Source organism: Cetorhinus maximus, chromosome 13 (genome assembly GCF_964194155.1).
Source record: "Cetorhinus maximus chromosome 13, sCetMax3.hap1.1, whole genome shotgun sequence".
NCBI lineage: Eukaryota > Metazoa > Chordata > Chondrichthyes > Lamniformes > Cetorhinidae > Cetorhinus > Cetorhinus maximus.
In genome coordinates this window covers 101799082-101825046 of record NC_135891.1, presented here as the reverse complement: position 1 = coordinate 101825046, position 25965 = coordinate 101799082, and the positions used below count along the sequence as shown (strand labels likewise).

Below are 25965 nucleotides of genomic sequence, written 5' to 3'. Positions count from 1 at the left end.
ATGAACGTAGTCAAGTGTAAAAATGTGCAAGAACATGAGATGATAATCTCCATATTGGTCTGGTGTCAGTATCCATAAATGGAACTTTCAGACAGACTGCTGAGTTTGTGTGCATGCATATAGCAGAGGTCAAATTGGCAAAAGGAGTTCATTTCAGCTTATGTTCCACTCTTCATGACTAAGTAATGCTGCAGGATAAAACCGGTAGACGTTAAAGGGTTTGACATAAAATTAAAGGGAAAAGTGAAATGATGATACCTGCATAGCTGGACTAAACACAAGGCTAACATTTCACTTTCTAGAATGAATTGAAAGGACTATTTCCAGTACTCAAAAGATTACACAAGGCAGTTTTCCCTGGGTCAAGGGGTTCAGCAGTAGATGGGCAATGCTATGGAGATGGAAATAGGTAGTCTTGGTGATGGTAGAATGCTGGAAATAGTTATCAGGAAGCATCCATGAAGAACAAAGCAGTTAATATTTCAAATCAATGACCTTTCATCAGAACTGGAAGATGCTAGGGATGAACAGTTTTTAAACAAGTAATAAGCCAAGGAAAAGGGATGTGTGCGAAGAACAAAAGGACCAGGTCATGGGGCAGGAGTGATTAAATGGCAAATGGAACATAAAATGAGTCCAACGGCTGTTTTGTCTTAAAAAAACAATAGCCATAGCACTTACCCCAGTTTCTACTTTGTTTTTGTCAGTTCAGGTTCAGCAGTGGGCTGAGTCCTCCTGCCACTGCTTTTATACTTGGTTAATTGAATATCTTTGAAAGCTTTATTGAGCGAAAATTGATTGTCTAAATGTTATTGGCGCCACACTTTTAGGGTGAGATGTATAGTCCAGTTTTCAATACCCTTTTGGTGCATTTTTTTCAGAAGAGTGTTCATGCATAAAAATAAAAGCTTTGTTTTATTTTACAATGTTGGAATTCAATTTCAATGGAATTTCATTTCAAAGTTTCTACATTCTGGCAGTACAGAGCACAAATCTACAAGTGAGGTTCAAAGGTCACAACTAATATACATACAAATTTAAAATATTTACAGTCATGGTCACAGCTACAAAGGAAGGTCCCACCTTTCTGGTAGAATTACTGTACATAACACCATGCTTACAATTATGAGCAATCTGTAATTATCCCTCAATTGTATACCTAGGTCTGCACATAAAATGAAATCTTTAGATAAAGTGATGCTTTTTCCAAAGAGAAATGCTGGGTTGTTCGGAGTCCATTGACCACTCCATGTATTTAATTTAGAGAAACCCAACAAAAGCACTTACAAACATTAACACTTTTCTCAAACTGCTAGAAACATAAATAGAATAATTCAAACCATTCATTTTTTAAAAAAACTATTAAAAACTGCATTACATTTACTCAAACCCCTATGAATAAGGGCACCACAGTTCACACATACTAAAAAAATAAACTACAAATGCTTGAAACCTGAAATAAAAACAAAACACCAGAGAAACATAAGGTCCATCAGAATCTGTAAAGAGAAAAAGAAAAGTTAGTGTTTTGGGTCTTTTTCAGAACTCATTTTATGCTCTGTAGGAATACACTTCAGTTTTACAACAACTGTCAGTTACAAAGAGGACAGGTAAGGGATGACATTCTGTCCACGTACATCACCTGTCTTTACAAACCCAGGTTATCCCAGCACAGTATGGAATGGTTGCTGGCTACAGTTTTGCTCCACTGTCCTACCTAGGAGGGCATTCTGGATATCTATGATGTTCTGCATGAAGTGCTTAAGACAACCGTTTTAAATAGGTTTTTAAACCAATTTGTAGCTTATTCCCTTGTTCAGTATTCAAGGTTCAACTCTTAAGTCCTCTGAATTAACCTTTATATTCCAGTGTCATATGTCTATATAATGGCCTTCACCCACCAGTGACCCTATTTTCAAGTCAGAAGTCAGTTTTTCAAGCCTGTCTTCATAACTCAGTCTTCTGACAATAAAATGAGCTCCAGGTCCTGGATGTTTCCTTTGTGTGTTGATGACCAGAATTGAAACACTAATCAAGGTGTTACCTGACCACACCATGACAGTATCAGCATGACTACTTCAAATGTATTGGGGTAGAAATTGGTATTTGTTATGCCCATTCTTTGACTTTATCTTCTGTGGACCCCCTCATGACTGAAGAGTCCCATGCCAGATTGGCACATTTTCAGAACTGGCAGTTCGTGTTGTTTTGATGTTTGGAACTTCTGCAGCTGTGCCACCACTGGCATTCCTCAATGTCGGAATTTGCAAGTTTGGCGTAGATGGTTCTCAAAGATGCTGAACCAAGTTTCAGTGCTTACCTCCACATGGGAAAACTGCAGCAGAATGGCCCAGGAGAGGTGATCTGTAACGCAGAAGTTCGCAAGTCTCCGTTTGTCCTGAGACTGTTTCTCCATGGAAGATCTGCTCGGGGATTCTGTAGTGACCTATGCAGGAGACATGATCTGCCCATCCAAGTTGAATTTTCTGGAGGGTGGTCTCCATACTGTTGAGCCTGGCACGATGAAGGACCTTGTTGTTTAGTGATTTTGTCCTGTCCTGGACCTCCAGAGTCTTTGGTGGAAGCTTTGCAACACCAAGATTCTGCACAATAAAGCAGAATGGCAAGGGCAATGGCCTGGTAAAGTTTGATTTTAGTCTTCAGCTGAAAACTATGCTGCTTCCAGACATAATCATGGATTCAGCCGTAGGCAGACTTGGCTTTCTGGATGTCTGCACTGATATCTTCATCAACAGCGACAGCCCTAGATGCCATCAACAGTTATCGCTAGTTATTCATAGTCAATGTCCGATGCTGGCTGAAACATAACCTTGGTCTTGGAGGCCAAAGTTTTTGGCAGCACCCCAGGCATAGTTTAGATGTCTTCCTTGTTGTGGCAGCTAGGGCACCAGTTATCTGCATACAGAAGCTCTAGGATTATTGCCTCTGACTTTGGTAGATGCACGCAGTCTGGAGAGATTTAAGAGCTCCTTTGAACGGAATCTAATGTTGATGCCTACAGGCATGTTGCTGGTAGCTTCCTTAAGCATTGCAACAAAGAGATTGAAGAGTCAAGGATCCACAATGCATACTTGCTTTACATTGCAGGTTACTGCAAAAAGCACTGGACATCTTGCTATGGGTGCAAGCATGTCCAGCCATGCCAACACACAGCAGACACCTGATTTTGACAAATTCATTTGAACATCCCAGCTTTGAGAGCAAGAGCTTTAGACCAGGCTAACTAAAGATTTTGATAGTATACATAGATCCCGATGTTGCTCTCTGCACTTTTCTTGTAGTTGTCTTACTGCGAACACCATATTGACTGTCCCATGGTTATCCCCAAAACCACACTGATTCCAGGAGGACATCATCTATAAGACTGTCTATTAGATGGTTTAATAGGATACTTCTAAGGATCTTTCCTGCAATTGAAAGACTTATCCCTCAGTTGTTGCTGCATTCATTTTTGGATCCTTTCTGCTGCCTATGTGGCATCCTTTAAATTCTGTAGAATTTTTTTCCCCAATCTGAAATACAACAGCTGGTAACAAGCTCTGTGCCATTATACTTCCAAATCTCTGCTGGAATGTAATCTGGGCCAGGGAATTTGCCTTGTTGATTGCCCCAATCAGCTTTACCATGGGAGGACGAGATGGGCTTTCTTTCTCAAACAACTGCTCAATTTGATGCAGAGAATCTGCTGAGTTGTGGCACTCTCCAAGGTGCTTGCCAAAGTTCTTATGGCACCTTTCCATTACAGCTGCCTTATCAGTGATTAGCTCATTTTCATCAGCTGTTAGGATAGGCGTGTGGGGCCATATACAGGCTCCAGCACATTGTAAAAACACAGATCATGACTCTCAGCTCAATGTTGCAGTTCATCAGCTTTTGTGTTCCACCAATCATTCTGCATTTCTCAAAGCACGCTGGAGTTTGTGTTTAGCGTTTTTATAGGCTTGATGCACAGGCCCTTAACCCAGTCGACAGCTAAACAATTGGGCCTATTTTTCTTTTCTTAGGCATCCCAGACATCCACCTAAAGATACTGGGCCTTTTATTACATGTGTAAAGGGCCTAAACCCAGGTAAAAAAAAACTTATGCTGAAGTTAGTTTACAATGAGCAGAGCAAGTATCAGGCCTGAGTGGTCCCTGGGTTTGTCAGCGAAAATGAAGCTCCCCTGCCCCCGAATTCTTTAAATAAAAACCCTCTCTGTGGAGCCAAGAATACTACCGATTCTACAGTCATTGCAATATGCTCCCCAACTAATTATTTCCCCAACTAATTATTTCCCCCACCCCAGATCTGGGCAGCCCAAAAGCAATTTATGCTGTGAACCGCCTGTGGGGTGTCCAAGAGATATCGGCAGCCCACTACTAATATGTAGTTGAGATTCAAGGGCAAATTCTAGGTCACCTCAAGCTTCTAAGTTTGGACTTGCTGCTGACACAGCACCAAGTCTATCAGGCTCAGGTGTAAATCTGCTCCATTTTCTGCTGATTCAGTAATATATCTCAGCATTGTGAACTTTGACAGCTGATGGGACAAGCTAAGTATTGAGTGTCCTATTACTCCCTGCTCTTTTTACCCTCTGGAAGAAAGAAGTGAGGCATATATATTCAATAAATGATTGAACTACCTACAGCAGAGTGCAACACTTGTCTACACTGAATTTCATCTTTTAGGCTCCCTGCTTATAAATTATAAACTAGGTCCTTTTCTAGTTCCTTGGCTGCCTCAGTTTCAATGGCAACCTAGAGTTTAGTATTGGCAAATTTGATTGAAATGCTTTGCATTTGGATTGTATATGCAGATTTGTAGCCAAGGATGTTCCCAACGCTTTGTTCCTGCACTTTTATTTATGCACCACTGAACAAGTATTTTATTTTGCATACTGAATCATTAGATTAAGAATTACACAAATGCAAAATAAGCGAGATCCACAGCCTGAACATATCAGGAAAGGCCATTTGGTCAGAAGTCACTGTATAACTACTGGTCTACGCTGATTAGAGGTTAAACTGCCACAACTAACCATTGCCCAGGTTTTTAAAAAATGGTCAGTTTCACAATCCCAGTGAGCTCCATCTGTAGTGGCTTCATCATCCTTATTAGTAATTATCATTTTCTCACCTATGGTTCTCACAAGGTACCGAATACTATATTTTCAACCTAATACTTCAAAGGGGCTGTGGGTGCCACATTTCACCCCTGTTGTAATTTAGCTTTGACATTTCTGTAGCTTTTACTATAAATCAAAAAGTCCAGGAAAGCTGATCATAAAAATAGCTGTAGTTATCAATCATAAAACATTGTACACCTTTTACCTACAGCCTCTGAGATCTGGTTTGAAATCTAGCTTCTTCTGAAATTCCATACTGCTCCAGTGGATCCTGCAGACAGTACAGGAACAAGCATTACTTAAATGGAGGAACAATCATTGAGGTGCTACATTACATTAATTTAACTTTTTACAAAACACTCTTACAAGGAATACTCATGGGGGTGGTGGGGGGAGAGAGAGGTTGGAATAGTGGAGTTGCAGGGTATTTCATTATATTATTTTCTAAAAAAGAAACTTATTTATTGCTGACAGCTTTGGTTATGGTGCAGTAAACATACTGAATTAAAACTGGAGGTGTTTATTTATGTAAACTTTCCTTCTGACTTATACTGAATTACAGGCACCAGCAATTCCTGATCCCTTACCCAAATCGTCATTCTTCATTCACATGTAAAGACATCGACAGTCAGAAGGCTCTGGTAAAGTGAAAATCAAAGCCAAGTCTGACCTGGATCTTAAGTCTACACGTCCTGATTTCCCAACTGGGGAATCACTGGATTGTAAGTGAGATTGGAGAAACTGACTCTCTCTTGCCCAGAAGCATCAAGATGCACTGTGGTATCCCTACCCTGATGAAACAGAGATCAGTTAAATCGTCAATGAGGACGGATTCAAACTGGGACCTTGGCCAGAATTTGAAAAGTCGGAGAGTTTGTCCACTGGCTTTGGGCAGGAATTTCCGGTCCTGCCTGAAAATCCTAGCCCTTGTCTATATTGTGCCAACAATTTCACATCGAAGGAGCTCTTTGTCCAAGCACTTGCTGGAATTTTCTGCACTGCTACATATTTCACTATATAAAGGATGAGACAATACATTTCCAATGTGACTGACAAGACATCAATATTTAAATATTTTCTTAACTTTTTTTTAAGAACTTAAGAGCCATAAGGAAGGCATAAAGGAAGATGCAAAGACGTGGATAAAGTAGTACTTTTAGGGTATTTTGAAGCAGGGATAAAGTGAGAGCATTAATCATGTTATTTTGGGAGATAATTGCAGGGGAGAGGGAGACACCTTGTTAAAGCAATGTGGAACATTTATAGCTCTCCACTTCTTAAAGCTGCCAAATCTGACAGTTATTAAGAAGGTCAAACCGCAGTGCACAGGATTCAGGCCTTGTGGAAGGACTGGAGTAGACTGTGGGGATAGGAAGAGGCTACAGATTCATCATATATGAGGATGAGGCTGGACGAGTGGCCCCAACATACCAATTGTGGGGGAGGAGGCAGTAAAGAAAACGTACAGACTTCAAACACTCCCAAGTTTTTTCCTCCTAAAGCTTCAAGGAATTTAAGAGTTAGAGAGCCAACACAGACATGATGAGCTGAATGGTTTCGTTGCACCCTTCTGTAAACTATATAAACTTCAAATTTTCAACGGCAGTTGGAAAGGTTTTGCTGTTCTAACTTTGCAATATTGCTTCATGGATGAATAAATCATAGGCACCAAGCCTTTCCAAACTTGCGGATTTATTAAATTTATACAGGACAAGCCAGCAAGAAATCTAACAGCCAACAGAATTGTTACCTAGGCTTTATGGAATTTGGATTGTTAAAGGCCTATGAAAAAAATCAGTGCACTAGTGAACACTCAAATCCTGCAAAATTCTGCATCCTCGACATCAACTCCACTTTCCTGCCAGCTCACTATATACCTTGATTCTCTGAGACACCAAAAATCTGTTTGTCTCAGCTTAAATACATTCAACAGTTCACAACCCTCTGGGGCAGAGAATTTCAAAAATTCACAATCCTGTGTGTGAAAAAATCTCTCATCTCAATCCTAAATGATCAGCTCCTTATTCTGAGACTGTACCCCCATGTTTTAGATTCCCCCGAAGGGAAATAACACCTCAGTATCTACCCTGAAAGCTCCTTCATAATCTTAAATGTTTCAATGAGATCACCTCTCATCCGTTGAAACTTCAGAAAATATGGACCCAATTTACTCAGCCCATCATAGGAGAACCCTCTCATCCCAGGGACCAACCTGGTGAACCTTCACTGTGTCACCCACAACACAGGCATATTCTTCCTATTTGAGACCAAAACAGCGTACAGTTTCCAGCTGTGGCCTCACCAAAACCCTGTGCAACTGTAGCAAGATTTTCTTATTTTTGTAATCCAATACCCTCGTAAAGGCAAACATGCTATTTGCCCTCCTAATATTTTGCTATACCTGCAAGCCAACTTTGTGTTCCTTATACGAGTACCCCCAAGTACCTCTTGAGCATCAGCAATTAAAAGCTTCATACCTTATTAAAAATTGCTTTTCTATTCATATTACCAGTGAATAATCTTACACTTCCCCACATTATACTCTATCCGCCGCCTTGTTGCCCACTCGCTTAACCTGACTATATCTCTTTGCAGCCTGTGTCCTCCTTACAGCTTACATTCGCTTTGTATTGAAATTTGTACATTACCCTCTATCTCTTCATTTAAGTCATTAATATAGATTGTAAATAGTTGAAGCCCCAGCACTGATCCTTGTGGCACTCCACTAGTCACAGTCCTCCAACATGAAAATGCCCCGTTTATCCTTCCTCTTTGCTTCCTGTCTGTTAACCAATCCTCTATCCATGCTGATATATTACCCCCAACTCCATGAGCCCTTATCTTTTTTATTAACCTTGTGTGGTGCCCAATTGAATGCCTTTTTTACCCACGGTAAAAGGGGAAGGAGCAGAATTTAAAATCTCTCCTCTTTAGACATCCTAGACAGAATTTTCAGTGCTGTGACTTCAATAGATTTTAAATAATGAATCATTTTTTGAAAGCTAAAGAACACTCACTTTTCCAGTTATTTTTTTAATTTCGTGTCTGTAAAAAATCAAACTTTGCCTCATGTACTCATAGCTGTAAAACAAAACAACAATTAAAATCTAAAAAAGTGAAAAAACAATGACGAACAAGTCATCAGCTGCTATTGTGTTTTATTCCTAAGGTTTTATTTTCATTGTCAAAACATGGAATTTATTGCTAATAGATTGCAGTTGAGTAAACCATATTTCTGTATGATACATGTTTTCATAAATATTGTTGCCATTGAAATATATAAAACACAATTTTATTTTTAAAAGAATCTTCCACCCACCCAAGTTCTCCTCACCTCTCCTTGAATCAGTAATACTCAGAATGGCTGACTTTTCTCCTCTCCTTACTCCCAGACTCTACTGTGACCCTTGCTGAGGTTAGCCAACTGAGGTCAAACTTAACACCTTCCACATGGTTCAGTTCCACAATAGACAGAAGCAGCACCTGCTTCACAAGTTTTATTGAATAAACTTTAAAATTAGTCAGCCTGCCCAAACATAGAATGATTTAGATTGTGTGAGGAGCTTCTTGTATATGGTGTGGGTTATTTTATTGAAGGCCTCTATAAAACAGATAAATGCCCAGTACTACTAATGACTTCACCTAGTGAGTACATAAAAAGATGACGACAAAAAGGTAATTATGTCGACATACCTGGCTTTTGTCAAGGCTTCAATCCACTCCTCACATTCATCTCTGTTTTCACACACAAATGAGTATTTTCTTTCTGGTTCATCCACAAATACTGCAACCAAATTTCAAAATCAACTACAATGGGACTAAATTAAAATATGCAATTTCTTTGGATCTACTCACAACCCTTCAAACATTATGACACAGCAGAAATATTCATAAGGCAATACTAAGGTAAGGCTGCTTAATTCAGGTTTTTCTTCAGTTGATCAAAGCACATTAGTTCTAACCTACTAGCCAGAGATATTTGTTATAGTAAATGCTACAGATTGAAACATAGAAAATAGGAGCTGGAGTAGGTCTTTTGGCCCTTCGAACCTGCTCTGCCATTCAATGATCATGGCTAATCCTCTATCTCAACACTGTACTCCTGCACTCTCTCCACACCACTTAATGCCTTTAGAGTCCAGAAATCCATCTATTTCTTTCTTAAATATATTCAGCGACTTGGCCTCCACAGCCTTCTGTGGTAGAGAATTCCATAGGTTCACCACCCTTGGTGAAGAAGTTTCTCCTCATCTCAGTTCTAAATGGTCTACCCCGTATCCTGAGACCGTGACCCCTTGTCCTAGACACCCCCAGGAGGAAGGACCCACTATCTTGCTGAATAGGGACATTTTAGCATTCCTTAAATATTGCATTTTCCTCTAGTTGCCCTGGTTTAACTGGGTTTCTCTCCACTGAGGACAATGGGTAGGATTGGACCACACAACATTACATTCATCTATGCAAGACAGTAGGCGTGTCACCGAAGACAGAACTGTTCTTTAATGTGAAAAATGAATGGCGATTCTCAAGTTCCAATGCATCTTTCCACACTGAATGAACACCCAAATTTAATTTCTTGGAGCTCAGCAATATCTCCCTCAAGATCCTAGGATGCAACCCATCTTTTTAATTGATCGTATCACTCATATGACTTTAAAATCACATCAAGGTTCATTTCTCTTTTGATATCCTTTTTGGCAAAGAACAATGTGTAGTACTCAAGTACTTTTAACCCTACCATTTCTTAATCAAAGAAGCAAAATTCCAGAAAATTCTTTCACAGCTTTCAAAATGAAGGGCACGGTGAAATACAGAAGAGTGTCAAAATACCAGGGTGTAGCACTTGTTACAAATGCAGGACTTTACAAGACAGTTACGTTTTAAAATGCCTCCTTTAACTTTAAGGTGAAACAGAATGTTCTGGATAGGGGGATGTTGATCATACTAAACCTCTGCCCAGAGAAAGGCTCATGTGATCTAGTTATCATGGGGCAGAAACCAAAACCTATTTAAAATCAAGTGGCAGTTTTCACACCTTGACACAGTAAAGGGGCAGTTGTTTTTGTGAGACACAGGCAGAGAGAAACAGAGCAGATACTGCTGTGTGGAAAAAGGATGTTAATAAGAACCCATTTTTCTGTTCAAAGGAAGGGAAGAGAATGGACAGGACCTTTGGTGATTTAAGGAACAAGGAATTGCTTAAATGGAAGTTGGATCTGCAAGACTAAGGAAGTTGCAACCTGGTGTAGCAGAGAAGAAGTAAGCCTGCTGGAAAGCTGGGTATAGCTTGGGACTTGGGGAGGAGATTGCTAGCATGGAATGGGAGAATGCAGGAAAATGTGTCAGTTTGAACTAGGAGAGCAGGTAGAGAGAAAGATGCCACCTTGAACTGGAAAGGGATGTGGGAAGGGGAAGGCAAATTGCCAAAACATTGAAGAGGAAAGGAATATTAAAAAAGCTGGGTCATCCTAATGATGGTAATGGCAGAAGTACTACGATAGCTTTATATATGCAAAATACATGGGTGTTCTGAAAAAAAAAAGTCAGGGATGTCTTAATATATTTGTCATTCCTTTCTTCAAAGGCAAGGGGTTAACTTGCACAAAATACAGCATCACTGAAAACTCAAAGAATATTACTTTGTTTGGTCATTTAAAGATTAGGTTAGGCAGGTTGAATTTGTGCTAATCTTAGAGAATGGCCTCCTCCTGTGCTGTATCAATTATGTGTGCGTGCTTCTGTGAAGAGGCTAATATATGATCTGGAGGAAAATAAGATAGTGGGCATAGGAATATGTAATTAAAATAGGATGAAATGCTGCCTCAATAAAAATATATTTCAGCTAAATATAAGTGAGTAAAAGCTGAAATTTGTCCTTATTTGGTCTTCCTTTGCCAATGCAATATTGAAAAAACCAAGGTACAACTTTGTCAATATAACATGCAAAGAAATTTCACTCCTCATTACTCATCATGAGCTTTCCTTAACTATGCATGATGGCAACCTAAAGCAGAGAATGAGCACCAATAGTTAATCAAAACCGTAAGAAACTGTGCTAATGTAGTGCTGTGGCACTGATATAAACTAAATAAACAAAGATTTAGCCTTGAACATTAACACGTACAGTGGTTCTGCACGTTCTTTTTCCACATGATAGATTTCTTGAAAACAGATGTCAGCTGAAATGATAAGTTATCAACACAAGGACAAAGAAAAAATGAACATTTTTTTTTAAATGAAAGAAGAGTCTTCAGCACCCCATCTTTCCACCCCCCGCCCCCCAATCAAAAGGCAGAGAAATTTTTAACTGCACAATATTTTTGTTTTAGAAAAGAACGGTTTGTTAGGACATTAGGAATATATTGTTGGGAAATGGTTGCAAATTCAGCCTAACCTGATACAAGAAAGTCTCAGTTCTTTGCTAATGGTAGAACTTCCATGATAAATGAATTTAGATGTAGTCCTACAGCACAACACCTCCTTAACCCAACAAGCCCAGAATAAAAAGTGACAATCTCCATGAAAGGTCACAAGGAAGGTTAGAGTAGGAAATAGAAAAAAATTAGTAGAGGATGTGATATTGATGTTGGGGTAGAGGAAGCTCTCCAAGTGAAGAGCTACCTGGCCTGACAGAGCTCGTCACTGGGTACTCAAGTGGAAATACGTTCCAATCTCTACTGCTGCCAACACATTTTAAATGATCAAAAATTCATCTAAACAAAAAAGCTTGCAGCATGCAAATTAAAATTATTTATCCAAAGTACAGGTATATAGCATCAGTTAACCGCCACAGTCACATTTCAAAAGAGAACTTAAAAATAATCAATTTCAGCTGGGGGGGGTCCTCATTTCTGCTAGAAAGTGGAGCACAAGTAAAAGTGAGATTACCTAGTGAGAAGCCAGTGTCATCCTCCTTTTGGATTCTACACTGTTCAAGTAATAAGGCACCAGCAGGCTATCAAAAAAAAGATAAAAAATTTAAAAGTCTTCCACATCATTGACAAATGTATTTCTCAAACCAGGTTACTTTCTAAAATTATCATATCTTTGTTACTACTTCCCTACTAAAATAAGATATTGTGCCCATTTCCATTCAGCTGGAAAGGTCAGCAGGCAAACAAGTTATCTGCTACTTCATGACTCTCAAAGTCTAGCCTACATTGAAATATAGGGCAAGGTGGACACAATGCATTTCTTTCCTGCAAGTTGTCAGTCAAAAACCAGGCCACAAACTGGCAAAATGCATCAATCACCATGTGTAATCACTACTGAAATGAAATGAAGCATCAGAACCTCAAATGTTGCGTTGATTCATTAACTTACCAGCATGATCCTACATTTTGTAATTGCATTTTCATTATAAGACATTCATTATCTGCATATTAAAATATGTACATAACTGATGCCTGGTATTTAACACATTCAAAATTTCGAGAGGGCTAGAGGGTATTCCACGATGTGGCTATAGGGAACAAGAAGTGGAAGCACATATATGGGCTTTGGTGTCCCAGCAGGGAGGGTGTACAGGGCAGAAGGGCAGTACTAGAGATATATAGGAGTCACAGCTGGCTGGCCACAGCATCAGGAATGCCCTGAAGAGTTGAATGGAGACGGGGGCCAGGTAGGATAAGTAGCACCATTCTGGGAGGGTGAATTTAAGAAAAAAGGTGACAGCAGAATCCCCCGGCCTCAGTCAGGAATCAGCCTCTAGAAGAGTCACCTCAGATACAGGGTTCACGAACAAAAATGCCCTGCTGCCTCTTGGCAATAACATCACCTCTGGAACGTACAGCCCCTCAATTCTAGCCCCCCATTCAATAAGATAATGGCATCAGTGACCAATCTCTATTAACCTGCCTTTGTCCATATCCCTTGACTCCATTGGTTAACAAAACAGATTTTAAATTAACAATTGACCTAGCGTGACTACCATTTGTGGAAGAGAGCTCCAAAGGGCTACCATCCTTTATGTGTGGGAGTGTTTCCTATCTTTACTCCAAAAAAGACTAGCACTAATGCTTTCTAATCTTTGACTCACCAACCAGCAGAAATAGCTTCTCTCCATCTTCTTGAAAACTCTGATAAATTCCAGGGAACCCAAACCTAGATTATGTAATGACATAAAAGCAAAATACTGCAGATATTGGAAATCTGAAATAAAAACAGAAAATGCTGGAAATACTCAAGGTCTGAAGAAAGGTCTTGACCTGAAACATTAATTTGGCCTCACTCTCCAGAGATACTGCCAGACCTGCTAAGAATTTCCAACATTTTCTGTATTTATCACAGTTTATGTAAATTAATCCTCAGATTTCAGGTATATTCTTGTAAATCTAGGCTGCATTCCATCCAAGGCCAATATATCCTTTAATTATGATGAATGGAACTAAACACAGTACTCCAGGTGTGATTTAACTAGTGCTTTGTATAGCTGTAGCATAACTTCTACCCTCCTCCTCTTCCTCCAGTAACATCAACTTCCATCAACAGCAGTAGATTATCCAGTGACAAATTTATATTTGAGCAAATTGACTTGGTTAACTCAACACATAGTAACTACTTTAAACAAATCAGAACATTAATGCAACCTAAATGTAAGCATTATTTATGATGCCAAATCATGAGTGTAGTGTACAACATTTTACAGTCTATGCATGCTGGAAGAAATACTTTTAGTATATATTAGTGCAGCTGCCAGGGTTTTTCCAAGTAAAGTCACAGCAAAGTAAATTTTCCTGTGTATTAATGATGCTGTATGTATAGCTATGGAGATCTGCAATTTCTAGAGTCTATAAAGCTGCATCTAGCAGTAGACATACAGGCGTGACCAAGTATCACAGAATGATGATTCCTGTTTATGGAATAAAGAATTCAAATCATAACAAATTAGGGAATCATACAGCACAGAAGCAGGCAATTTGTCCTGTCCTAAGTTACTGATTGGTCCCATGCTCCAACTCTTTCCTCTGAGCCCAGCAATTTTGTTTTAAGTGTATGTCCATAATTTCAAAAGGAAATGAATAATGTATCCCAAATTGTAACACTGAGTAAAATAAATTCTCAATTCCTCTTGGTTAATTTTGCCAATTATTTTAAATTGGTGTCCTCTGATTACAGACCTTCCTGCCATTGGAAACCATATCTTCCTATCTACTTTACCAAAACACTTCATTATTTTGGAGCTCCTCCATTAAATCTCCCCCAGCTTTATTTAGTACAAGGAGAACAATCTCAGCTTCTCCAGTCTCTCCATATAACCAAATTCCCTCATTCACAGTAGCATTCTGCTAAATCTCATCTGCAACATCTCCAAAACCCTTACAGCTTTTCTAAAATATATAATTTATTATTACTAATATATTTTATAGATACATAGACAGACATTTAGATTGCAAGCCACAGCCTATAATCCAGTACCACTTTGCCTAGATTTGTGGCAAGGGCATAAGTGCATCTAAATAAGGGTCTTCAGAGGAAAGCATGACAAATGGTTGGCTTAAATATTCAACTTTAAGTCAGTCATGAATAAATGGGTCAAGTGATATGCATACAAAACAAATTTGGAAATAGTCTTACCTCCTCTTCATCAATTCTGAAGTAGAATAGAAAGTTGACAACTAGCTTCACTAGACGGCATTTTGCAGCTGAAGAAATGGAAATGTGCAAATATTATCTTCTTAATACTCTATGCCGAGCTTGGTTTCAAAAACATTAATCCAAAACATTCTTGAAAGGAAATGTCCCCATATGGGGTCTGGTGCAGAATGCTCAATTGGGTGGGTAGGAAGGAGTGGATAAATTCTGCATCAGCAGCTCTCAAAAAGCCATTTTAAGTAATTTCAAGGCATTTAAGAGCGACCATAATTTGAAGGCAAAGATTGTTACAGCCTTTAAAAAGGTGACAAGTATTTGTTGTATGCACTTAAGTTTTTTCCAAAGGCTACCTAGGAGAAAGGAAAAAATAGCTAGCAATACTTTGGGGCTGGCATAGTGAATGCAGAGACAGGAAACAAGAGACAGTGTCTGAAAATGGAGGAGCAAAACCCAATTACAGTGACATCTAACACACAACTATTCTGCCCTGAAACAGTGAAAACTCTCTAGCACCAAAGCTCAATGTGAACTTGGACTCAAAACAAAATCCCTGATCACAATTACTTGAAGGTTCACTGCTAGCCTTCCATGGAGCCTTCTCTATCTCTGGAGTTGTGAAAGGTTGCTGAATTTCAGAAAGCCTGACCAAGTAATACCTCACAGCTAGTTTGAAATTCACCCAATTCACCGGAAACCAAATGCATCTCTCAAGGCTGCTTGAGGATGTCATTTATTTGTTATTTGCTGGCCAGAATAATTTCTTGCACTTACTAATAATCTGTGATGCAGCCCACAACAGTGATACAGATTGATATCAATGACACTTCTTGACAGAGCATGTTAACACTTAATATTCAAATGCATGTTTACTGCCAAAACCACCATTTTTTCAAAAACTGAAGCAGCCTACAGGTTGTCCCTATACTCATGCGCATCAGTGAGAACATTTCTTCACCCTAATATAACTTAGTCTATAATGTAATAAAGGAACAAGCAACAAAATACACCATAAACAAAAATATTTCATCTTTGTTGCAGTGTTTGGACATCCTGTAAAGTTTAGAATTTGCTCCATGGTGATTTAGCAAGCATTATAGACACGCCTTTTGGTAGTTAACACCAAAGTTGCTGTAGCAAGCAAATAAAAACCGTCTTCTCTTTCCACAACTTCACGATTGATCATAAATACTGAAAAATTAACATTACCAAAGAGATTATAAACATTAATTTTAAAAAATTACCTAGCCCCTACAAGAGCTCTACCACTGACTTTCCTTTTCAAAACGGGTATTATAGGGAAAGGTGTGATCCCTGTGCAAAATCTGAAAAAATTGTAATGGGTACTTTTAAATATTTTTGCATGCATACTAGGGTCTTAGGTTATACTACAAAATATATGCAAGTGCAAAAAATAAAGCTAAACAGAAAATCAGACAAAAGGGTTTGCATGCTAGACACACTAACCCTGATCCATCTACTTTGTTCAAAGCTGATATCCTTTCTGTACCTAAATAACCAGCTACTGGGTCTGTGCAGTTTGGAAGAAGGGAGACAACACAAGTATTTACAAAGCTCTGACTCCAAACTGACACCAGTAACTATGTTTTCCAGTTCATTCTGCAAGCCAACTCCTGAAACAGATGTTGAAATATTGTACTTAAAGATATTACAGCTATAAGCCAGGGAAGCGGTCAGGATGTGTCTCAGCCATATAATTAAAACAAACATCTGGTTTGTGGTAAGTGTACCTACTGTATTAGTTTAACAAATGGGCCTCAGTTAATTCTGGTGCCATCCCCCACATGACGTTAACACGGAGTCTGGTGGTTAACCGATCACATTAATGCACCACCTGATACATGAAGAAGCTTCACCAATTTGAACATGCTCTTCATTAGGAAATTATTCAACTCCATGGAGGCTTAAATCTTCCATTCTTTGGAACTGTAAAATTATTGACCCTGAATCCTACTTTTTTTTTCCTCTGGTATAGAATGCAGGAAACTATTTTCATGCTGATACATTTAAGAATCTTTGATAACGTGACGTTCCCCATGAACTTGTGAACATTTGCCGCTGATTGTTATCTTTAAAGCCTACTAAGAGGAAATTTGAAAAGCTTTGCATATTGCCAGTTCTGAAATTCAAAACCAAACGTCTCAGCATACTTAAACATCTTGAGCAGGATGAACACTCACTCATGAGTATCAATGAGTAACAATTAGTATCGTTGTTATAAACCATCATCAAAACATTTATACAGAAGGATGCTAGTTTGGGCCTTTTCTTATGACAAATATTCAAACAAAACTATCGTAATGACAATAAGTGTTATATTTCAGTTGATGAATATCTTGGGAATATTTTCCCTTCCTCACTATTTCAAATGTTTGGATCATTTTTTTGAGGAGGAAGCAAAGCGCAATGAAAAAATGTACTTTTACTCCATACAGTTAATTTCCCATACTTCAACTGAACCTGGAAAATGACAGACAGAAAAACTGGACCTTCCTGAATGGGTTGAGGAACTTTACCAGGATCTCACTTAGACTCAAACAAGCGACATCTGAAGCAGCAAACCTGAAGTAGCAAATCTCAAACACAGATTTAGGGCGCAGTCCTGTCCCACAGGAGATTCTGAGGCAAGTGCAACTTGTTCATAGGATCTGGTCTAGGTCAGTGACGTAAAATATCCCGTATAGTTAACGAGCTGACCAGGTAGTATGGTTATGAGATACAGTTTTTAATGTCTTTAGCATTAGTTATACACACCCAGTTTGCTAAAACGAAGGAAGAATGAAACCTAATACAGAAAGACTTTAGAAAACTAGAAAACTGGGCAGTTAAGTAACAAATGAACATTACAAATGTGAGGCAGTGCATTTTGCCTGGAAAACTAACAACATCACCTGCATCTTAGAAAATAAGAAACAGAATGGGATAGAAGAGCAAAGCCTATCAAAAAGTTCAACTTTCTGACTTAGAACTATATTGCTGTTCCTTCCCTATCACTGGGTCAAGATCCTGGAACTCCTCCTCGACAGCACTGTGGATGTACCTACACCACATGGGCTGCAGCGGTTCAAGGTGACAACTCATGACCACCTTCTCAAGGACAATTAGGGATGGGCAATAAATACTGGCCTAGCCAGTGACGTCCACATCCCATGAATGAATACATTTTTTTTTAAAAAGTATGAAAATACAATCTTGGCACATAAGATGTCTGTGAAATAGTTTTTTGTACTCTGAGAGAAAGATAGAATCTGGTTCAATTATTTTGCAGTCTCCAAGGATGGAAGGTTTAAGCCCATTCCAGACCTCCATAGGAGTTGAATAATTTCCTATTGAAGGAAATGGTCAAATTGGTGAACAAATCATTAAAAGCAACCTCACAGTTAGCAAAATAATTAAAAATTGCTAACAAAACACGGATTTATTTCTGAGGGTATAGAATTCAAAAATAGTGAAATTACGTCAAACTTGTACAGGATCCTAGTCAGGCTGTACTTAGAGTTCTGTGCACATTTCCGAACTCTCTGTACAAAAACATAGCAGTGGAAAATTGCAATCAAGATTTACAAGGATGGTACCAGAACTGAGAGATTATGGCTAATTGGGAAAGATTAAATAGTTCAGGCTTTTTAACTTTTAGAAAATAAAGACAGAGGTGACCTGATAGAGCTCTTTCAAATTATGAATAGGTTATATAGGGCAGATGTGGACAGAATGCTTCCACTTGTGGGAGCATCCAAAACTAGGAGCCTTAAGTACAAGATAGCTAATAATAAATCCAACAAGGAAATAAGGAGAAATTTCTTTACTGAAGTGGTTAGAATGTGGAACTTGCTACCACAGGAAGTGGCTGAGGCAATTGGCTTAGATCCTTTCAAAATCAAGTTAGTCAAGCATGTGAGAAAAGGAAATAAAAGATATGTTAAAAGACTGAGATGAGGCAGATGGAATGGGAGAAGGCTTATTAGGTAAACTACACCACAGCTAGTAAGGCTGAATCAGTGCTATATATTCTATTCAATCCCATATCAAAGGATTTTGTAAAGTATAAAGATGGACTTTCTCCCAGTTGGGAAATGTTCTAAAATGTGCTTACCAAACCTTTTTCCTGTGTGGCCCCATTTTAATGTCTCAGACTTCGTGTGGCACAAGAGTGAAAGCTTGTGGGGGGGGTGGAAATATGAGAGATGTTCAGCATGGGTGGAGGTAGGAGGGGGTGGGTGGGATCAAGCATTAAGCAGTGGTGGAGCTGATCAAAAGGCAGGGTTTCTACACCAAAATAAGTGAATACCTACTTTTTCACAAGCATTTTTGCAGCAGCAGTCGGGCTCAGACAGCAGTCCATTAGGCCACACCCACCAATAGAAAAGTGTGAGGATTTAACTGGGCCTCTCAGCTGTCAGAAATCAATCTGAGCTTCACAGCATCTGTTGCTGCCTCAGAGCTCGTGACCCCAAAATCTTGACATGACGCACAGTTTGGGAAAGTAGGCCACTTAGGACTGAGATGAGGAGAAATTTCTTCACTCGAGTGGTGAACTTGTGGAATTCGCTAACAAAGGCAGCTGTGGAGGCCAAGTCACTGAATATGTTCAAGAAGGAAACAGATAGATTTCTAGACACTCAAACAGTCAAGGTGTATGGGGAGAGAATGGGAGTATGGTGTCAAGATAGAGGAACAGCCACGATCATATTGAAGGGCTGAATGGCCTACTCCTGCTCCTATTTTCTATGTTTCTATACTGGGCTAGTCAGAGACTCCTTGGTAATGTATTGCCACATAAGTGAACAACTGTGTTTCAAGGATTAATTTTATGTGGAGGATTTTGTACAGATAAATTATTTTTGTTTTGACATGTTAAGGCTTGGCCTAAAAGCTGCTGCTGGTACAAATTGGATTCAGCATTTAATTCTTCATAAGCGACATGTTTGGGAAACACTGTTCTGCTTCATCATAATACTGAAACCAGTCTCTGGAATGTGATTTGTTTTAGAGCCCATTTAATCTTCCCTGAGAAGAATGTTACTAGGTATTCTTCCTCTCCTTGCGCTTGCAAGGGGGCAGCTAGTGTTCTTTGGATATGGTTTCTTCAATATTTTCTTCAAGATGTTTCACTGTTATTACATTACAAGTACTTCGCTGCACACAATTCTGCAAAAATGCGGTGGTCAAGATTAGTGATTTGGAAGGCATTAATAGAGCCAGAGCCTAGGCTGCTATATAGATCCTAATAACCAGCATGGCCTGAAATGTGTAGTTGTTATGATGGCAAAACTGTTATCATTCGGTGTCACCACTGACAGTAATAGTGTAAAACTGACAGCAGCTTCTGGCATCCACACACGTGCGGTTGATTGAATGCAGAAATTAAAAGTCTGCTGACAGAGAGTGTTATGGTCTTTGCAGATACAATCAACACAGAATCAGTGATTTGATGGGAACATCAGCTTTTTAGACTATTCTCAGTGAAAACCATAGAAAATGCTAAGCCTTGTTGAATGAGGCGCACTTGAGATTTTAAACAGCCCTACTAAATCATAATTACTTCTAAACAATTTCCCTGACCCTAGACAACTAATTTTACAAGTGTGGTGTGTTTTAAATTTTAAAAGTTTGATATTTTAGCTTCTACCCTAATCCCATGTCTATACCCAAATCTTTATTTCACTTTGTTAAATAATTAAAGTGCAAATTATAAGACCTGCTTATTTCCTGCTTTACTGTGTGAGAATTCTTCAATTTGATTGTGTTAGGAAATAGAGATAGTTTAAGTTAATTGTGTGTGTTTGGGTCTGTTAGGAATAAGGTATATCTTTAAGTTTAAGCCCAAGGCTGTGTGCCTGCATTCTAATGAGATTTTATGACTCTTGAAGGGAAGGCAAAACAAACAAGATAGAAAAAAAAACTGTTGTTGCCGAGCAGTAGGAGGCCCCACGGAGGCAGAAAAATAGTTTCAGTTTGGTTGCATTTGGTCAGTGGGCTCCCAAGGTTGAAAGAAGTTGCCAGCAGAAACATCATAAGAGGGACGGATAGCAGGGTCCCAAAGTTGGAAGCAGTGGCCAGCAGAAGCAGGACAGGAGAGAGAACTGCAGAGGAAGCTGGTTTCCCCAAAGAACAGATGAAGAAAGTCCCCAAAATCAGGGAGTGGAACAGGAAAGGTCCCAAGAGGACAGTTAAGTCAAATGATAAGAACAGGCATCTGGAAAAGGTCCTGTTAAGTGAAGTTAAGAATGAGGAGAGAAAGGCACCAAGCTTAAAGGGAGAAAGCTACAGGACTCAGGATTAAAGCAAAATAGGATTGGGAGAAATCAGAGATCCAAGGGGGCAGCCGAAGGTCTCTAACTCTTAACTATGGGCACGTGAAGCAGTGGTGTTCCATTGGCACAGCTGAGTCAGTGAGAGAGAGTGCATGGAAGAAAGCTTAAATGCACGTGGTGATCCAGGAAAGCTCGAAACCTTGGAGGTGGACCCTTGTGGAAGGCATCTGAGAGAAAGCGTTGTTTGGGAGAAGATTCCAAAGCAAATTCTTCGGAAGCAGAGGTTGGAAACGGCATGTAAAAGGCAGAGGCCAGTGAGACCAGTTGGGGGCTCATGGTGTAACAAGTGTCTGGCAGGAGTTGAGGAGAGATCCATAGCATCTGTTTGGGGTGGAATCTGTCACTTTGTTTCAGAGTGTGGTGTACCTGACCACAGGTCAGCTATTGGTTTACAATACTGTGTACTTACTGTGAACATTAGAGTATAAGATAGCTTTTGCAACTTGTTTTCCTTACGAATCTATATATATCTATCTGTAAAGGTATAGTTGTGGGTGAAGGAGTATTGTAATATAGTTCATCTTTTCTTGTTTAACGAAAGAATAAAATATTAAAAGTTCATCAGCTTACTCCTGTGACTCTGTTCAGTAGCCACTCTTCACGTATCTAAACAAAAAATAAAAGTTGGGATCTATCAAGCTGGGTTCCACCCCCAAGATCTGGCTTGTCCAGTAGTAACATCAGCTGGGATCATAACAATTGGCTAATCAGCTTACCTACTACCTCTACTATTGCTAAATGTCACAAATGGCACCAAATCCAAAATCATGCAGAATAGAGGGAATTCTGACTCTAAAGCCTGCTAAATCTTTTGGGTGGCTTTTTGAAGTCAGCAGTAAGTGCTGTCCCTTTGCTGCTGACCATAAAATCTGTTGTTGGTCTCAAGTGCCCACATTAGAGGCCAACAAACACAAACAAAAAAGGGATTGTTCACAAGAAAACTGAGCATTTGATTCAATTAAATGTTATTTAAACTATATTATACTGTGATAAAGTGATCTTCAAAACTTGACCTCAAACCAAAAACTGATTAACAAGGACAGGGACAAATTTAGTAAGACAAAAATTGAGGATTACAAACACAAAAGACATAGACCCCTTACCCCCACCCATCTCACCAAAAGCAAATATTGCTACTTTAAGTAAAAGACAATAGGCAGATTCCCTTGAATTGGTTTACATACAACACTCCTTGGCTATTGGCAGATGGGGTGCACTTTTTAATATCAGAAATAGATTTGACAAAGCAACAAATATCAAATCCATCAAGGACTAACATCACTCATTTAACAGGCATATCAAACGTTCATTGACAGTATGAGTTAAACTCAAATATATAATTTTTTTCTCTTCTGCTGAACTAAGAGGGCTGATTAGGTCATCAGTGTTTATATTTGCTCTGTCCTTATGCATTTCTTGAATTTGTGAGAACACTATTTAATATCAATTTCCTATGCTAGGTAGATTGCTGTTGTAGCTGGAAAAATTAAACTTTCTAATTAAGTTATGTAATATACAAATATGAAATGCAAAGCAAAAAGCAAGTGATCGTTCTGATGATTTACTGCAACGCAAGTTAGTTTGCAGGCATAACATCTTATTGTTGAACACTTACAAGCACAAGCAGGGAATGAGAATAAACAGGCCAAAGAAGTGAAATGGGCAATTAGTACCAACAGAATTGCTTTTAAATGTTGGTTATACACTGTCAGCATTTGTAGAGAAAATGACTAATGTTTCAGATACAACCTTTATCAGAACGCTGAGTTCTGATGAAAGGATCTAAATGCAAAATTAACCCATCTTTTTCCCTTTACAAAAAGCAAAATACTGCAGATGCTGAAAATCTGAAATATAAACAGAAAATGCTGAGATGTTCAAGCAGATCAAGCAACAGCTGTGAAGAGGGAAACAGCTAATGTTTCAGGCAAGAGGTCTTTCAAGAGAACTGAAAAATGTTACAGATGAGAGAGGTTTTAAGTAGAGGTAGGGAACGGAGGTGGGGTAGGGTGCAGAAGAAAGAAATTTCCAACTCATCCCCTTTCTCTGACTCTGTACTTGCTTAAAACCTGTTACATCTACAACATTTCCCACTTCTGGCAAAAGATCACAGACTCGAAACACTAACTGTTTCTCTCTCCACAGATGTTGCCTGACATTCTAAGTATAGCCAGTATTTTCTGTTTATTTTTCCCTTTACAGATGATGATAGACCTGTTGGCCCTCTCCCTGGCTTGTCTCTCAGATTGGGCCAGGTAACTACCGGCCTCAGCTTTTTGTTCAACCCCATACAGAGTTTCCATTCACACTCTCACCAATATAAACGCCGCCTAATTCCACCTCTATAATAACACCTGCTTCCACTTGTACCTTGGCCCATCTGCCATTGAGACCCTCATTCCTGCTTGTCACCTCCTGATTTCCTGCTAAATGACCTCCTGGCCAGTTACATACAAGGCCCTTCAAGCCTGCTCCGCCATTCGTTATCACGGCTGATCATCCAACTCAATAGCCTGCTCCCGCTTTCACCCCAAGAGCAAGATATAACTCCTTCTTGAAAACATACAATGTTTTGATCTCAACTACTTTCTGTGGTAACGAATTCCACAGGCTTACCACTCTCTGGGTGAAGAAATTTCTCCTCATCTCAGTCCTAAATGGTCTACCCCATATCCTGACTGTGACCCCTGGTTCTGGACTCCCCCACCATCGGGAACATCCTTCCTGCATCTACCCTGTCTATCCTGTTAGAATTTTATAGGTTTCTATGAGATCCCCCTCATTCTTCTGAACTCCAGCAAATACAATCCTAATCGATTCAATCTCCCCTCATATGTCAGTCCCGCCATCCCAGGAATCAGTCTGGTAAACCTTTGCTGCACTCCCTCTATAGCAAGTACATCCTTCCTCAGCTGAGACCAAAACTGCACACAATATTCCAGGTGTGGTCTCACCAAGGCCCTGTATAATTGCAGCAAGACATCCCTGTTCCTGTACTCGAATCCTCTGGCTATAAAGGCCAACATGTCATTTGCCTTTTTTATCATCTGCTGAACCTGCATGCTTACCTTCAGCAACTGGTTTACGAGGACACCCAGATCGCGTTGCACATTCCCCTCTCTCAATTTATAGCCATTTAGATAATAATCTGCCTTCCTGTTTTTGCTACCAAAATGGATAACCTCACATTCATCCACAATATACTGCATCTGCCATGCATTTGCCCACTCACTCAGCTTGTCCAAATCACACTGAAGCATCTCTGCATCCTCCTCACAGCTCACCCTCCCACCTTTGTGTCATCTGCAAATTTGGAGATATTACATTTAATTCCCTCATCTAAATCATTAATATATATATTGTGAACTGTGGTCCCAGCACCAATCCCTGCGGTACCCCATAGTCACTGCCTGCCATTCAGAAAAAGGCCCGTTTATTCCTACTCCTTGTTTCCTGTCTGCCAACCAGTTTTCTATCCATCTCAATACACTACACCCAATCCCATGCGCTTTCACCTTACGTAAAGTTCAGCTCATCTAAAACCCTTTGTTGAATCCAATCCTATACCAAGTCCAGTTCAACTATCACCCGTTCATGCCAACCCACCATTATCTCCCAGACCCCAACACAACGTTAAAATTCTGGTTTTCAAATACCTCTTGTTTCGAATACTTCTACAGTCTAATTCCTACTGCCCCCATCCCTAAAACTCTTGTTTTTCTCTTTCCAGGCTCTTGTGCATCTCTGACTTTTGTCCCTAATTATTGATGGGCTTGTTTTCAGCGACTAGGCTTCACACTCAAACTCCAACCCTAAATCCTCTTTCTCCAACATCCTCGGCTCCCTTATAGCTCTGCTTAAAACCCACTTCTTCCCCCAAGCTTTTGGTCACTTCCTCACGATAACTCCACCCTTGGTTCGGCATCTGCTTTTCCTTCTTGGCAGGAGCGGGTGGGGGTTGTGTATTGGCTACATTAAAAGCTATCTCAATACGAGTGGCTGTGTATGGGCCACTATTTTCCGGCTGCAGCATCCGCAGCGAATGTCTTTTTACAATTGGAACAGGCAGCTGGGTACGTGGGTAAAGAGGGTAACAGCGAATTATAACTGGACTGAAGAAGTGAGATGGCTTGAGTCAACTCTTGCACATTACACTCACTAGCTGTCACCATGGGGGTCACACATCAAGAGGGACTGGTTACAATACAAGACCCAGGGGTGTTTCTCCCCTCCCTTTCACCAGCTGGAATCCCTTTAACACCCCCTCTTGAGGAGCTGGGGGGAGCGGGGAAGGGGGAGGGGGTATGGATTGCAAGCCTTACCGTCGTTGCGTTTCGGGCCCCTCATGATGAGCTCGGCCGCTTTCTCGGCCGGTTGCTTGGAGAGACACAGCAGCTCCTTCTCATTGTATCTCATAGCAGCCGGTTAAAGAGCCCGCAGCCTCTCCTCGATCACAACCCAACCTTCCCACCCCACCCCAAGGGCTGGAGCAGCTCTTCCCCTCCGGCCACAGACTCCACCCTGGGCAAGCTGCCCGGTCCGACCAATATTATTTCTGGAAGTAAAGGCCTTGGAAGTGCTGCTGGTCTCTAACGTAAAAGCGAAACAAAGTCCGACCCGCGCAGCACATTGAAAGGTCAATGAATACGGGAAAAGGCCGGAAACACCCGAAGGACCGAGGTTTATACGCCACCCACAAAGGGAACAGCAGATAATGGCGATAAGCTGCTAACTCCCGCTCCGTAACCATCGGGTGACAGGAGAGAACGGGCTTCACACGAACGGTCACCTCCCTCGGGCCTTCACAAGCCTCACTTCCGGCGCGGCACACGCCGACCCAACCCGCTTCCGGTTTCCATTGTCCGCGCCCCCCCCCCAGCTTTCACCCTCACTGTCCGCCGGTGGCCGCTGT

At 40.1% G+C, this 25965-nt stretch overlaps 1 protein-coding gene across 2 annotated transcripts; it reads right to left on the bottom strand.

The window, feature by feature from the left end:
* Positions 1–896: 896 nt before the first annotated feature.
* On the bottom strand, positions 897–25878 carry plekhj1 (pleckstrin homology domain containing, family J member 1). Of its 2 annotated transcripts, none has more exons than XM_078555895.1 (7): positions 25376–25878; positions 14704–14771; positions 12016–12082; positions 8821–8911; positions 8145–8208; positions 5333–5398; positions 897–1499 (listed from the first exon to the last, which is right to left on the bottom strand). In XM_078555895.1, exons 1-6 carry the CDS (start codon positions 25467–25469, stop codon positions 5333–5335), a joined length of 450 nt encoding a protein of 149 aa, XP_078412021.1. In that variant the 5' UTR covers positions 25470–25878; the 3' UTR covers positions 897–1499. The 2 variants fall into 2 exon arrangements, with proteins under 2 accessions (XP_078412021.1, XP_078412020.1); XM_078555894.1 differs by having other exon boundaries at positions 5337–5398.
* Positions 25879–25965: the final 87 nt, after the last annotated feature.

What these genes read in the sequence shown, in the direction of transcription:
- plekhj1 (XM_078555894.1), bottom strand. Translation starts at nt 25,469, where the DNA reads ATGAGATACAATGAGAAGGAGCTGCTGTGTCTCTCCAAGCAACCGGCC. An exon ending in TGACACTGGCTTCTCACTAG is followed by an intron (nt 8,912 to 12,015) that starts GTAATCTCACTT and finishes ATTTGGTTGCAG; the next exon opens with TATTTGTGGATGAACCAGAA. An exon ending in TTAAAAAAATAACTGGAAAA is followed by an intron (nt 5,399 to 8,144) that starts GTGAGTGTTCTT and finishes TACTGTCTGCAG; the next exon opens with GATCCACTGGAGCAGTATGG.